General features: G+C 39.0%; 1 protein-coding gene across 1 annotated transcript; it reads left to right on the top strand.

Annotated features, from left to right (window-relative positions):
• The first annotated feature begins 6,379 nt into the window (after positions 1-6,379).
• Positions 6,380-14,005, top strand: LOC140232635 (uncharacterized). The gene is made up of 6 exons (XM_072312735.1): positions 6,380-6,668; positions 7,600-7,774; positions 10,474-10,898; positions 11,542-12,161; positions 12,486-12,668; positions 13,078-14,005. Exons 1-6 carry the CDS (start codon positions 6,562-6,564, stop codon positions 13,578-13,580), a joined length of 2,013 nt encoding a protein of 670 aa, XP_072168836.1. The 5' UTR covers positions 6,380-6,561; the 3' UTR covers positions 13,581-14,005.
• Positions 14,006-16,381: the final 2,376 nt, after the last annotated feature.

The raw sequence follows: 16,381 nt of genomic DNA, 5'->3' as shown, positions 1-16,381 counted from the left end.
TTCCTGCCAAAACAAAGAATGAATGAATTGCATCAACCAGGTGTCAAGAATGATCTGTCAATCAACACCTGGGGAAGCATCCATTTCATTGTTTTGTTTTGATGACTTGAACTGTTTCTATCAATGTTGCTAAATATCAGGCTTGCTGTCAGGTGGATGTATACTGGCAAGCACCATTTATAGGGATCACTTGAATAATCATTATGTATATCACTGATTCTAATCAGTGAATTTACAACCCAACATTCCAGTATTATAGTACAAATTACCTTTTTTTTTTTGGCAAACTGGAACTCCAAACTGTCTTATTAAAGAGCCCGCTTTTGGTAACTGGGTGCTTGATATTTGGTGTCGTAGAGGTGCACCAGTTTTAGACTTTGTAAACTACTGTACGAGCTGAAATTTTCGCGTACAGATATTTTCGCGAATTGCTACTTGGAGGACAGTTTGAAAGTAAAACAAATATCAAAAAGAAATACTTCACAAGGACTTTCGAAATTCGTGCTGGACATCGACAGGCAAACACCAAGAATGCAGCCGCAAGAGTAGACTGAATGCACTTTAAACAGCTATAGCTAGCTGTACTGTGGGACGTGCTTGCACAGTCGACAAGTTGAAGGCTAGCTAGGCGCAGCGCAGCCCATGGCATGGCTTGATTTTCATTTCCCTGCGTTGTTTTCGTGTGTTGTTATTTTTGCGTGTTGTTATTTTCGCGGTTCGAAGGCGATTCGCGAAGTTCGCGAAAATAAAACCACCGCGAAAATTTTGGCTTGTACAGTATTACACTTGTACATTGTACACTGTACATTGAGGTATATTTTTCTATAAATTTTCAAGAAATTATTTCCGCATACTTAATTATAGGGTTTTTGTAGTTATGAATTGTTGTTGCCTTGTCAAAACAACTTAGCATTGAATACGACCTTTTCTTGTATAAAACCTGATGTGCAATATAAACTAATATATATATATATATATATATATATATATATATATATATATATGTTGTTTTTTTTTCATTTAAACTGAGCATCAGTTCATGTTTGGAAATGTATCATTATCTTACAGCATAGTATAATCTATTGTTATCATATCTACTTTGATTACTTATCAAAATCTTTATATTGGATGATCTATGTGTAAGCAAGAAATTATTAAGTAGAGGGAGAAAAATTGAAGAAAACTCACACCTCGATTTTTATGTATATTTGCATTTCAGTCTGATTTTGTCATTGCTGAATAACTTGCATTGAAAGATACTTGTGATGGAGGATAAGTAAGCTGAAACATTTTTAGAGGGGAAGTTTTCTCAAATATTCATGCAGTTTGACTGAATGCAGCAATATTTACAGAACACATCAGTGAAGTTTGAGGAAAATCAGACAATCTGTTCAAAAGTTAGGAATTTTTAAAGTTTTGGTACTGTCATGGCTGAATGAATAGATTACAACAGTTAATGATGTCACAGCAAAACAACAACGAAATGAATATAGGAAGAGAATTCTACAAAGTTTCACATTTTATGAAAGGTACACATTCCTTTGACTTGATACATATATTAAGTGTAATATTATTCTTGCTGCTTTGTGAGACAGGTAAGTCAATTGCTTCTTTTTTGTGCTAGAAAAATGAAATTGTTCTTTGGCAATTCAGACTGTCTGGAATGCTATCCAGAGAGTGGAGTTGGGGTAAAGTTTTGTATTTATTTTTTTTTCCACTGACTTGTGCAATGGATTTAATCTAATTTGCTGGAGCAACTTGATATAGAGGCAGATGGCATATAAGAAAAAAAATTGTTGATTCAGTATCACTACAATAAATTTGCTGATGATGTTATTCCTCTGTATGCAAGCTACATAATATTTAAAACTTGCACCCCATGACACGTGTCGCCATCTCCGGAATGCTGTGCTCAGTAAAATACCGGTACAATAAAGAACCAGACACAATTTCTCATTACATTTTCATATGACATTGATTTGAAGATGATTGTACAGTTGAACAGTGGTATAAAGAATCAGATAAAACAAAAGCCTCTTATAACAAGGTGCATCTGCGGGTCCCAACTTTTTATATTTCTCAGTTTTTGTACCATGATATAGTGAGAAACCTGATATAGTAAGGTAATTGTCATGTTTTTGTAGGTCCTCGTAATATGGAGGCTCCCCTGTACTATGCTTTGAATGATGGTGGAGCTATTATGACTCGTAATAGGTATCATTGCATACCATGGCTTGTGGGTAATTGAATGATGACTGATGTGAAGGAGAACAAAATTTGAATGTCATAGTTTGTTAGCATCTTGGTAAACTTTTGTGTACCTTGTTTTACGATATACATTCCCTTTTAAATTCATACGCCATTGATGTACAGACGGTTTTATTTGAGCCTAGCATACCCCAGCCCCTTGAGAAATGAAGTGCCTATAACAATTAGTCAGGAACCAGCAGCCACACCCTCTGATTGGAGTCATTCATTTTCCATCATTCTAGTAGCATAAGTGATTCAGTGGAGTGTTAAAATGTCTGTGGAAATCGAAATGAAAATAGTGTTTAATGCTAACAGGGGTATTTTTACTTTCATCAAATTTCTGGTTAAGACCAAAGTCATCATCATGTATTCTGTGATACCAAAGTGTTCCAGTCTGTAAGAATTACAAGTTGTAGACCTGAGTAGTACTCTTTAGAAAGTTGCATGGTACTCATATACTATCTCCTCCAAAGACCTTTATAGATCTGTGAAAGCTTATTTAATAAAATACTTTATATTTGTCTACATCTACACGTATTTATGGTGCAATGCATGTAAAGGCATAGTTCAGTCTTCCATCTTGTGCTATTTCTGTGTGTTGTGTGTTTAATCTTTTGACTATGCTCGATCTATATTGCAAAGAACGTGAGCGTATTGCCTTGAGTTTCACAGGTGATTTTTTTTTCTCTGTCATTACTGAAGTATTTACTATATTATATTTACCACGGGGGAAAGTAGTAAGAAATTGATAGGAAAGCAGACAAGAATTAACTCTCTTAGAACTACCACCTCTGAATGCCAGTTGAATTATGTATAAATAGGTTGACAACGGTGATCAATGAATTAACACAAGGAGTAGGGTACTCCAGTAATTACGTATGCCTGACGCAATTTTGTTATTTCAGTAGAAAATGAACAATACACGACAAAGGATATAAATTCATGTGGACTGGGGAAATTAGTTTGTTATATCAGATCTCTTTATATCGAGTTTCCACTGTAAAATTCATTATAGTAGTGAGGAGGGGGTGATATACAAGAAGGACATGTAACTCATCTGCAGCTAAAACCCTATCTGTTCCTGTACAATGTTTGTCGGGATTTTAGTTTTTAGAAGGAACAGGTTAAAATCTTCACCCTTCGTGTAATTTCTGGGTGCTTTTCACTATTTCATTTTCTGCAATCGTATTCAGCCAACAGATTACATGTACATTGACTTAACGGTTTGCGCTGTGCCGGTTGCGTAATCTATCATCTATGTGCCAATTCAATAATATGATTTAATACATGTACATGTAAATTTGTACTTCAGCCTTGTTACAGAGATGATTAGAGGCTTATGTCTCACTTCTCTCTCTGACTGTCTTTCACAATTGTTCTTCTTCTGCATGTAATATAACAACTTAATTACTAGACCTGCCTACGATTATCATCTCAGAAGACAGTACGGTGTGTATCTGCCGTTTTTTGTTTGTTTGTTTTTTGCACTGAGGTGTATGTCAACTCACTGGACTGTAGAATGTTTCATTGACTCTTGACAAGCTTTTTGCCTTCATGTCTCTTATGCAACACGATGTACTCTGGGACTCTGTCATTACGAATGGAAATGCAGTCATATATAATCATATTATAGTAGATTATTTGAGTGAATTTCCTACTTTCTGTCGTTTTCAATGCATATTGTGTAGATTGCAAATGGAAGGAATAATAATCTCTGGTTGTAATGAATGTCATATTCCTCTCTATTTTTATTTCAAAATAATATTATTCATCTTCACAGCGTCATGATCTGTTAATTTCCAGTGAAATCGATTGCAACTGTGTTTAGCTTTCGACTATTTTGTCATGCAGATTTAGGAGAGATGTGAAGAAATAAAAACTGTAACATGGGATTTAAATATGTTCTGACTATTATACTTACTCCTTACGAATAGTGTATTACCCCGCCTCCAAAATACCGAAAAGGCCACGATCGCCGGACGTCTCCAGTCCGTCATTTTGTGCTTATGTCTATTACATGCATTGTTTAAACCGTTCTGTTATTGGTGGTTTTCCATTTGAACATTTTGTGTTCATGGGTGTGTGTTGATGTGTTTGCAGATTTTGCAGTGATATTTTATGAAGAGAAATCATAAAGGATGAACGCAAAGTGTATGTCATATGTATGATACAGTGTACTCCCGTAAGGAACACGTTTATAACGAAATTCTCGTTACGACGAAGTAAAAATTCAGATCTCAAAACTATCATCTATGTATTATTAGTATTTATATACTCTGATGAGTAGCAAGCCCTGCAATTATTCTCACTAAAAGTCATGAGAATGCTTCAATATTCTTAACTCAGTTAAAGCCACTATTTACCATTTGCAGATGAAAAAACAACCAAACGAAAGCTTTAGTGCCTCAAAAAAACGTATTCCCCCCCCCCAAAAAAAAAAAAAAATACAACGGGACCCTCCGCAATGATAACTTTAAAGATAGTGAATCAATCCAAATACAATTTCAGGGTATGAAACTATAACTTCTTACCCACGTCTTGCACAAAACCCGCCCATTCGATTTGCTTCAGTGGTCAGAAAAAAAAAATGAGGATTTTTGTAGAGCATTTATCAGGAATGCCTTCCCTCCAAGTTCTGTCCATTGTGTGCAGTTCCAAGAGCATCCGAGTGCTAAACTTTCAAGAATCACATCCACGACTTGCTTCACAACGATTCACATTTCCCTGTGACCATTTAACCAAATTGAATTGGGTTTTCTGCAAAATATAGGTAAGATGTTATGTTTTTAGACCCTGAAATAGCATTCAGACAGTTTAATCATATTGGAAGTTATTAATGCACAAATCCGATTGTAATTTTTTAGGACATAGTGTAGGTCTAAAATGTGAGTTAGGGATAGAAACAACAAATGTAAAAATGTAAATCTTTGAATGAATGTTAAGTATTGTTTTATATATACATATATATATATATGTATATATATATATATATATATATATATTATATACAAATTTTATTAAACTCGTTTATGGATTAAACCGTCTAGTACTTGTATGATCTCTTTAGAAAATTAGCGATATCTCCATATTTGTGGCTTTACTGCGAAATTTGTATATGATATAGGATATTTTGTGATACAACTGAGCTATATAGGTCTATATGCATCAAATGTGATAACTTGAACATTTTTGAATCACTGCTCCCAATGGTAAACAATGTCTTTAAACTTGTATGGCACGACGTGTTCGCAGTGTGTTTTATTGGGTGTCAGCAGATTCAAACGATTACAAAAACGTGACAGAAGAGGAAAGGTGTGTTGCGCTTTTCGGGTTAGTGCTGTGCATAGCCGGCGATGCAGGGAGGGGGTGTATGGTGTGGGGTGTTGGGGCGGCGTCCCATCTCGATTTGTAAAGCTAAATATGTTTATTTTTCTGCTTTGTTTTTATCTTATTTCCATTCCATTTTATGATGGATTGCATGCACCTGCAAACCTGTTTAAGAGGTAAATGCAATCCAAATAGATAAACTTTTTGATTGCAAATTTTTGAAATTTTCCACGTTCCACCAAAAAAACAACCAGTACACTATATAGCTCGTTTAATTTCAATTCTAAAAATGCAAATCTCTCCCTCCTGTGTGAGAGCTCCCTTTCACGAACCCCCCCCCCCCCTTCGGTAGACCTCCATAGACATAAACATTAAATATTTTCCAACTCACGAAACGAATCATATATGAAATGCACTAGTATGCAATTTGTTGAATGTACATTATAATCTATATCATTGAAAGGACTGGCCTCGACTAGCCTGCACGCTATTGCCAGTTCTTTTTTGCCAAACTATAACTATTAATTGTTGTGACTTTGTTGACGATGTTTCATTTTCATTTCATTTCAGGTTTTTCTTCATGAAAGGAGTGGTAAAAATGTACCTTGCAAAGATACCGCCTTTCATTGCTCTTCTGCTTTCATTGACGTCATAATATATTCCCACGCGCATTAGTGCGCGTATCTAGGCGATCAACACTACTACGCGCTGCCATTGCTTTGTGTACGTACATGTGTACCGACCAAGTACCGACGCGAATCGATACCGACCGTACGTTTACTAGTTGCATTATTACTCTACATGCATGCATTATAAGCAGTCCCCATATGGCCATGGGCATGGCTACTGTGTTTATGATTTCATTTCTTGCCCATGGTAAGCTAAACTCATAAACGAAACTACTCTCCCGAGAGTTTTGAGGTCGTCATGGTATAGCTAAATACTATATGATTTCTTCATGTGGTAAATAAAGACGAGGGAAAGATGGATTTGATTCGAGGAGAGCGAGATCCAACTATGGACACTCGCATTGTCCACTCAGTTTCCGTGAGTAACAAGAAGGAGCAGGCAACACTTCGGCATAAAGAAAGGTGTGTAGGGTAGACCACACGTTATTAATATAGACATCTGCGCTTTACTGTGTTAAGTGTTTAGGTCGTAGAGACTAGATCTAGGTCTATATCTAGCAGAAGTAGTAGAACAGTCGCTGGTAGATCTTGATGATAAGTTGTATTGCCTATCTGTTGACAATACCAATTTTTTCCTCCCCTTCCTTATTAAGGTTTGTCTACCTTTGCAGTCATTAGACTGCTCTATCCTATCCTCTCACTCTAACGTTAAAAGGCTATGTTTTAGGTGTCTATATGCACTGGTTAAACGTTAGAGTAAACCTATCGTCCTATCGTTAGACAGTGATTTCGTCATTTTTGCTTCATTTTCAAATATAATTTAGGCCGATGAACTAGAATACGTATAGCCGTATAGCTTGGATCAGAGGGTTGTTCTTGGCTGCCACATTTGTCCGATATTTGATGGACACTAACGTTGTAACAGTTATTTATACTCTCTTTTTTTGTAGACCTTGACACCCTTAGTCTATGATTGAAGACTGAATATCATGGTCCCAAGCCAGGGGGGAATTCAGATTTTATATATAGTCTAGGCCTAGAACAATTTAGTCTAATGTAGACAAGACAACCTTGTAGAATCTGCTGGACCTAGGTTGTTTCTTTTTCTCTCTGTGGTCAGAGTTTATAATATATCGCTCTCAACGCTGCCTGTGCTGTTTAGAAGTAACGTTAGGGGTCTAGACACAAGGCCCTTGCTTTTGATGAACATGATTTTCATCAAAATGAATATCATATTCCTAACAAATTGCAGATCTTCATAACACGTTCATATTAACCATAAACAGTAGCAAATGAAAAGCTGTTTTAGTTTGTTTGTTTGTTTGTTTGTTTTGCTTCTCCGTAAACTATCTTCTCTCTCTCTCTCTCTCTCTCTCTCTCTTGAATCATCTAGATCTTTGAAGAGCGCCAAGGACGTCGAGGAACACATCCACAGAAGAGAAGAGAAAGACCTTCTTCGCCACCTCACCAAGCTGCAGGATGAGAAGTGCAAACGACACCCGGATATCTTCAATTCCCGCTCCAGAGTTCAGTCCCGATTATCCGGAGGGCGGCCAAATAGTAACATGGTATGATCTACCCACTGCGAACCTCACTTGAGGGCTTGTAATAATTGGTGAAAGTGTAGATATTTCTAGACATAGGCCTAACCCATGAAATACCTGGCCGTGGCAGTTGTATCCCTAGGCAAGGCATGTTATCCTCGTTGCGTGGTCTTTGCCACTTGCGGCCTCCGGTCGCGTGGTTGCTTGCATACAAGCATTCATTGAATTATATTTGAAACAAACACGCAGAACACCAGTAGGAGACCCTTACCGGCATCACGTCGCAGGCAACTCCAACGCAGGTACATTGCAGTACCCGTAAGTCACTCGTAACAGCCAACTCCAACGCAGGTACATTGCAGTACCCGTAAGTCACTCGTAACAGAAAACGAATCGGTGTCAAAGCTCTTACTCAGGTCACACGGAATACACGCAAGTAGAAGGTAAGTAGCACGCGTCTAGCATGTAAGACACATGCACAGTGCGAAACTCGCAAACATTCTTGTCCGCCCGCAGAAAATTCTTCTGCGTGCTGGAAAATCCCTAATCGCAACAAGCCCACGTAACTTGCCCGGAAAGGTGTGACACGGTCTTTACAGTTGCTTGCCTTTGTCCACTTTTTTTTTTGCATGCGAATAGCTAGTGTAGGTAGAAGGTCAAAGAGCTGGTATAGATCTAGTATTGGTGGAGACGAAGATTGGTCTTCTAAATTTTTGCGAGATAGGCCTACTAAGAAACCATTTAATGAAATAGTAAAGAGCATACCATTCTAAGAGGAATTCAAAGTTTATGAGATAAAAATCGGTTACAATGGCTGAGACATCCAAAAACAAAGTAAAACAAAGTGATCCTAGTAAAACAATGTAAAAGGTGGGTCCTACCTTTTATTAGGATTGCTGTGTTTGTTTGTTTGTTTATATATATTATATCAGCCATTTTAAAACCAATTTTCATCAAATAAACATGGAATCCTTCTTGGAATTACATGCTCTTTCTTATTTCATAAAAGGTTACTCATTATCTCACTTAATGTGTTATAAACCTGAAGTTAGGTCCCAACCAAAACTATACGATCCATTTAAGGTCCAATACTGGGGGGAATGACTTTATTTTCTGTAACAATAAAAATGTCATTTGATTATTCAATTCAATCTGTATGTGGGGTAGACCTATACATAAGAATAAGGCGGACAAACCAGTTTCAACAGTATTCTTTGTACAGTAATTATCATGGCTTAAACGTAAAGAATGAAAACAAACATTTCCGTTTTATTGAGGTAATTGCCAATACGAATAATAAACTATGTGGTGCCAAAACGCAATGAAATCCATTTTGGGAATTTAAAAAAAAGAAGAAAAAAAAAAAGAAGACATCAGAGTTTGGAATAACAATACTGAATTATCATCAACATGCCGGCACAATACAGGCCGCCATACATTCTTGCTTTCGAAATGTGTACCATAGTGTACTGTTACGTGGTTTACGATGTTCTTTTTTTCAAATCGGAAGTTAACACTCTATACTTCAAATGCAATCATTGCTGCTGCATATTTGGGGGGGGGGGGGAGAAAGAAAGAAACGTGAAAAAAATCAATCATCTGTTCATTTCAAATGATTTTGGCAGATTTTGGCAGTTTATAGTAGGCGACACGTATTGAAACATCGCAACCAAAGTCATAAATGCCCCCCCCCCCCAAAAAAAAAAAATAATAGTAATAATAATGCACAAACCCTTGAAAACGTTGTCACATTCTCCGTAGAGTCAACAATGCAAATCCTTTTCACCTTCAGAATTTTTTTTTATTTATTTTTTCCTAAGTTAGGATAACTGCATTGAATGATAATCCATTCATACTGGCCTCTACCACAGTTCAACTTCTTTGAGGCCTCTCGACTCCATTTAAAGCATCTATTCATGGGCTTGTGAAGGTTTCGACCTCCATCCCGCCTGTTCCAATAGAGCGTGTTTGTTGTGTGTATATGTATGTGTGTATGTCTAAATTTACGTGAATCGTTCCAGTGATTATCTCTGCCCCACATACCCTGTTTATAGAAATATCAGCGACTATTGTTGTTAACCGCAAAACTGTTCCGTTATTGTTATTTTTCTTTTTAAACATACCGTCTCTGTCTCCCAAATTGCCGTCAAGGCTCAAAGACCTCGTCAGCAAAACAAATTATCCAAGAACAAATACACATCCCCAAATAAAACCCTAGAAGTCGTTCTAAACAAAACCCACAAAAATGTGCAATTATTGCGATCATGTGATATTTTTTACCATAAGAAACTCAAGTTTCACACCCGTTCGGCATCAGGACTACGAATTAAATTTCCCATTGACGAAAAGCACGAGACAGGCAGGGTACCTGTACGTGTGCGTGTGTTGGGGGGGGGGGGAACAAGCTAATTCATTTATCGCAAAGAAATAAAAAAAAAAGTCATGCCAGACATTACTTCTCGAAAATTTGCCGTAAAAGATGTGTCTGCATTCGTGCACATGTGTGTGTGTGTGTGTGTGTGTGTTATACTGTGAGCGCGTGTGTCAGAAAAAAAAAGAAAAAAAAATGGCTTAGCTTGTAAACAATCTGATTTCTTGACAAAGGATGACCCATCATATCATTGAGGCATGACAATTGGGCCTTCACTGGTCTTTCCAGGACCTTCACTAGCAATTCAGTGAAAGAGATAATTACAATCTTACTCCGGCTTCTGATCATCCAGATTTTACAGGTCGATGATTCCCATGAACATTCCGGTCGGGGCTCGCTGACCAGTGGGAAATCCATGCACAACGCCGCGATTAGGACATCGTTCCATCGCGCACCAGGCACGGGGATCCCTCCATCTGATGTGGTGGACGGACCAGCCCAGCGGGCGTTCATCCACCGGCGGCAGTCCAGCAACTTCATGTCTCGCGGCGGACTTGGTGCCGGTCCTTCGGTGCAGAATGCCGTCTTGTCTAGTGGGCTGCGGCCACCTGCCGGGGGTTCGAGGCACACGGGTCTTGGTATAAGTCCGCAGCTGTCCGTTATGACGACGGACACCATCCCCCGTCCCCCGGAGGTTCACCAGCCGGCGGGCTATGGGCACACCATGAAGGAACACGTCCAAAGGGAAGGACTGAACAAGCGCCGGCCCCACCACGCGTATGTCCCGCCATAAGTAGGCTCAGTCCGTGCCAGTCACGTCTTTTGCTCCACATTGATGTTTATTCACAGCTAAACTAAGTGTTTCATATTTGCACATTGATAGTTTCCAGAGCACATAAAGGATAAGATTGCAATAAATTCGCTGTTCAGACACACGTACACTACACCTCGTGAGGATAAGTAAAGTTAAAACAAACTTTCATTTTTTGACACCGGGTACTATTAATGAAGACTTTTCCCGAATTCTCTTAAGCACTTAAGCAAGCTTTAGTTTCATTCTTTGTGGAAATTTGTCTCGGTTGTTTTTCGAAGTTCAGACGAACAGAACAGCCTCGAAAAGTAATTCATTTCAACAGAAAATGGAAATCATATTTCTTATCGCTCCCACGCCAAAACCCGTTCCTGTCAAACTTAAATTAAAATACGTACACCTTTTATTGATGAAACAATTGTTATAATCTTGATAAAATTTCCTAATTGAAAACCCATCAATTCCGGACAGATAAAAATTTATTTGAGAACGTATAGCTCTCCAAGTTTTAACAACGTAATTATGTGTGATTACCACATAATATGACATTTCTCCAAGACGATTTACCGGCTTCAAGGGATTATTTTAAGTTTATGTTATATCATCCAGGTACATGGAGCCAAGGGGATCGAATCGCCGAACCAGCGTCTGCGGTAACATCGATGATTTCATGAAAGGGTCCCACTTACAGCTTTCAAGGCCCTCTGACGCTGTCCTACCAACTGGCAGTCGATTCATGCTAAACATGCCCAGCCACGATCAGGTACCAGGCAGATCCAGCCACGCCGTCCATCTCGGGCCTTCCTTACATCGTACGGGAGAATCAGTGCATACACTTGCCATGGGACCGTCTTGCCACCAAGCCGCCACCCCGAGTCGCTTCCAGATCAACCGGTTGTTCGGCGGGCTGTCCGTCAAGGAGGTGGCCGCGGAACTCCAGCGGTCGATTTCCAGTGCCAGCGACGACACCGCTTCCACGGACTCCAAGAACGAAATCGTCATCAAGATTGGCGGAGAAGACGACACCGAGTGTAGCGATCACGAAGTGCATACCAAGGTACACTTCAAGGAAGATAGTGAGGATAGGGCAGAGAAGGGGCAAGAGGAGGAACAGAAAGCAAAGATTTCAACGAAGCAGGGCAAAAGTGAACAACGTGGGAAGAGCGACCACGTAGTGACCACTCGGAAAGCCTCCTACACAAAAGTCCAAGATCGAAAGAAGTCAGGTCGTAAGTAAATTCCTTTCCTGATTTTGTTCACATGTTTACAATATGCGTTAAACACACATACACACACACACACACAAGGGAGAAAATTGTTTGTCTCAATGCAATTATGCTCTAGTTTCTGTCTTAATTTTGTTTACCGCCAAGTACTCATTTTGGCACGATGTTTAACTTTGAATAACGCAAAAGAAACGAACGAATGAAGATGATTTTGTTCATGCGTACGTGCTTCCCAGTTCACTCACCGTTTGGGTAATGTAGGTAGACTTTGGGAATCTCTGTTAACTGTTAACTTAATAATATACCTCTCGCTTCTTATATATGTAGGTTCTGCGAAAGCTAATGTTCAGAAATCAGCGAAAGCCGTCGCGCCGGCAGGTGTGAAACCGAAGAGTAAGAGTGTACATGGCGTGAAGCTCAGTAGTGAAGCTAAACACAAGTCATCGGAAGATTCCAAGACGACAGCATCAACGGACGACAAGTCAGCACATGGACACGCCAAAAATATCAGTGAGTTGAATTAGGAGGAACCATCCTACTAGACTTATTTACAAATATTGACAATTTGTAAGGATAGCAGAATTACGGCTATATTTTGTTTCCAGTTTTCATGTCACCATTAATTTCATATCAGTGTCATATTGTGTTCATTATCGCCGTGCACCCTTTCTGCGATATTGTCAATATCGGTTGTAGCTGCTCTCATTGATATCATTATTTCCGCTCTTAAAACTGCTTTTGCTATCAGCAAATGTCTCTAACTCATTCTAGGATCGAACGAAATCCAGTGTAGCATATAACAAACATAATCAGGGATAATATGTAAACATTCATTTGTTTACGACAGAATCACGTTTATTTAATGTGGTTTTTTTTTGTGACGTGTTGTGTGTGTTTGTGTGTTGTTAACGTTCTTCAGACACCAAGAAACATGCCGACCACATACAGATTCCTTCGGACACGCTGCAAGAGCTCCGCGCAGCGTTGGGCAACAACCTGCCTGGAGATATAGGCACAGTCGACGATCTCCTAGCCTTGGGCAGTGGACAAACAGCCCCGAACGTAGGCTCGTCGAGCGCATACGACCCATCAAGCAACTCTATGCAGAACCGCCGCTTCCGCGCCCGGTTGCGGGCGTTGCAATACATCAACTCGCAGATGGAAGCGATTAAGCAGCAGCACGCGAACAATCCGAAGATCGGGTTCGACCCGGTGGAGCTGCTCCGCTGCCGCTACCTCCGTCTCTCCAAATCCAACATCGACACGCTGACCGACCTCTGTCACGAGATGGGCGTCGAGGTCGGCCTGCATCCGCACATGACCATCGACGACGTGAGCAAGTTCGTTTTCGAGAGCCACGAGTCTGATGCCGAAGACTCGGCTGGGATGAATGGTTGTGCTCTTGAAAAAGTTTTGATTTAATATCTCCCTTGACATCCTGATTTATGGCTAGCGTTACCTCACTGCCAGAAGTCTTTTAAACTCGTTGCAAAACGTCTTTTGAAACATTTGAACATTTTTGAACTGAACCGATGTTTTTGCAGAAATGAGAATGATATGTATTATGATACTGCGGTTTCATCAATTCTAGTAAAAGAAAAAAAAAGTAATAGAAAAAGTGCTGAGCACTACTGTACTCGCTGTGCAAAACCAACAGACAACAATCGCAGTCTAAACATGAAAATAATGATAATACCGTGTTTTGATGAAACAGATGTAGTATCAAAACCCGAACTCATTGTTATTGATTTGAAATATCTCTAATTTGTTGCATATCAAAATATCCTTGTTAATTTTTCAGATAAGTGTTGGCACTGGTTTGAAATATAGTATGTATTACACTGCCAGATTACAAATTGTTTTGTTGTTGTTGTTGTTGTTGTTGTTGTTTGTGCATGAAAGATTTGTTCCATCATCGATGACTACCGATGACTCGTATTTCCGCAAGTTTTACAATTTGAATGACATACACATTCCGTAAAATGACTAATGACAACAACCTACGATAATGTGGTGCTTAATGTTGCGTAATGTTTTCCTAACCTACGACAATATTTCTGCTCACAAACACACATACACAAACATATATCCACACTGGCACACGACATTCTCATTCAATTTGCATGTAACCAATATTCAATTTTGACGGGTTTAACTTTATGTCTGATTTTCAAGAAAGGCGAGGCTGGTCATCCTTCACGACGTTACCCTCTTCAGGCACAGCACCCTTTTCTTTAATAATTATCCCTGCTATTATCATCATGCTAAGAGCGCCTGCATACACACGAGTGACGAGAATCAAAGTGTGTGGAACGCCTTTCCGGACAGACTAGAATTCAAACTCATAACATCCTGTTCAACATTCTAGGGCCTCATCCACAATACGACAGTAAATAACTCGGGACTATACTGATGTCTTCCGATGAGAGTGATTTCAGACAATGATGCACAACGCTGTATTTTGATATACAGGGCTGCCCCTCTTAGCGTTTACAGCTAATCATAGTGACTTAACGCATACACGAGTACGTAAATACCTACCAACGACATAAATCAGTGATCAAAGAGAATTTGATAATTATGATAAGCCTACAAAAGAGTACAATACAGACTTATCCTTGGAAGATGACAGCACACTGTAAAACTTGTAGCCTGTATGCCTTTCCTTCCGTACAACTGATTGCCATACAACGGGAAGCGTAATATGTAACTTCTTGACTTATTTACAGAAGAACAAAAGCTCAAATCACTTTAAGCCATACATTTGCACATTATTTCGTCGAATCTTTAATATGATTCCGAGAAATACAAGTGAATTGATTTTAAGAGGGCATAATTTGCTAATATCGACGCAAGCAAATAACATAAAAACAAAGACAAAAACAAAAACGGAGACGTCATCCGTTGTACTCTTGTATTCGTTCACTCAATTGCCAATCCGCAATGAAGAAATGAATGAATCTGTCGCATCGAAGTAAACAAAATCAGTTATTACCAGTATTCATTTTTATGGTGACGTGCTTATTATAGAAACGTTAACATGGTTGAAACAACGCAACACTCACACTTGACGCACGAAGCAAGCTTACTTGCACTACAGATGCGTCATATCGTATCACATTAATATGATTTTTTTTTTTTAAATCACGTCTTGCTAATTGCGACGCAATTAGCAAGACACTTTGACGTTAATAATCTATCCCTAGCCTTTGCGGGTGCTCGGCACCTTTGATAGTGGTATGAGTTGGAAGAAATGCTTCACAGCAAGCGTATAATAATTTTCGTGCATTGTACATTTTGGGAGTTACTATTGGACTACTAATGAGGGAGATGCCAAAAGCAAAATATCCCGAATTGCAAAACAGCTGGATGTTTCACATCACTGAGCTCATAATGCTGATTGGAATCCATCTCTCATGCCCCAAAATAGAACGACGTAACACTAAACGTTTCGGAAAATTCAGTTTCAGATAGTTACAATGTAAACATGTTGTGATTCTAAAATGAAACGTTTCGGAAAATTTAGTTTCAGTTACTACGTAAAGATATTGTTAGATGATACAGTGAACAAAAAAAAAAGTTAATTGAAATTGGCTTTACGCTACATGAGATGGCTTGCCGTGTGTCTCATGCACAGCCTCAAAGTATGTATTAAGAGTGATGTCTTACAGACCGCACATTACGACAGCAATGACTACGTCAATACATGGAAAAAACAACAAACAAATTGGATGCTGTTACTGAACACTTCGTCATTGATATTTCTCCAGCAGACTGTTCAGGGATTTTGTATATTTCTTCTCTCAATACCCCGCTCTGAAAACATGTAAGATTCATGAACCATGAAAATCCCATTTTCTCCTCACATCATTACCCTTTATCATAATGTACTTATTTGTTTTTCCTGGCTGTCACATGTCTTTCGTTTTCATTTAGCGTACAAGTACTTCGTGAGCAGGACATCGTATTCCCGCTGTTAGTCATCCTTGCAGCCATTTCATATACCGCTCATCGCAGGAGTCGTCATTGTATATAGATTACATCTTTTCATGCATGCCATTGTAACCCCTCATAGAGCAACCTTCTTGCAGTCTTCTAGAGGTTCATCTGTGTTATCGGCGACCAAGGTGTCACAAAAGTATTTTTAAATCTTTATTTTCTAAAGAGTCCGCTAGAAATGGCCCATCCTAACTCCTTCTTTCCCTTAATTCCAATTCCAATCC

Source organism: Diadema setosum, chromosome 9 (assembly GCF_964275005.1).
Source record: "Diadema setosum chromosome 9, eeDiaSeto1, whole genome shotgun sequence".
NCBI lineage: Eukaryota > Metazoa > Echinodermata > Echinoidea > Diadematoida > Diadematidae > Diadema > Diadema setosum.
This window is presented reverse-complemented; position numbering and strand designations above follow the sequence as displayed.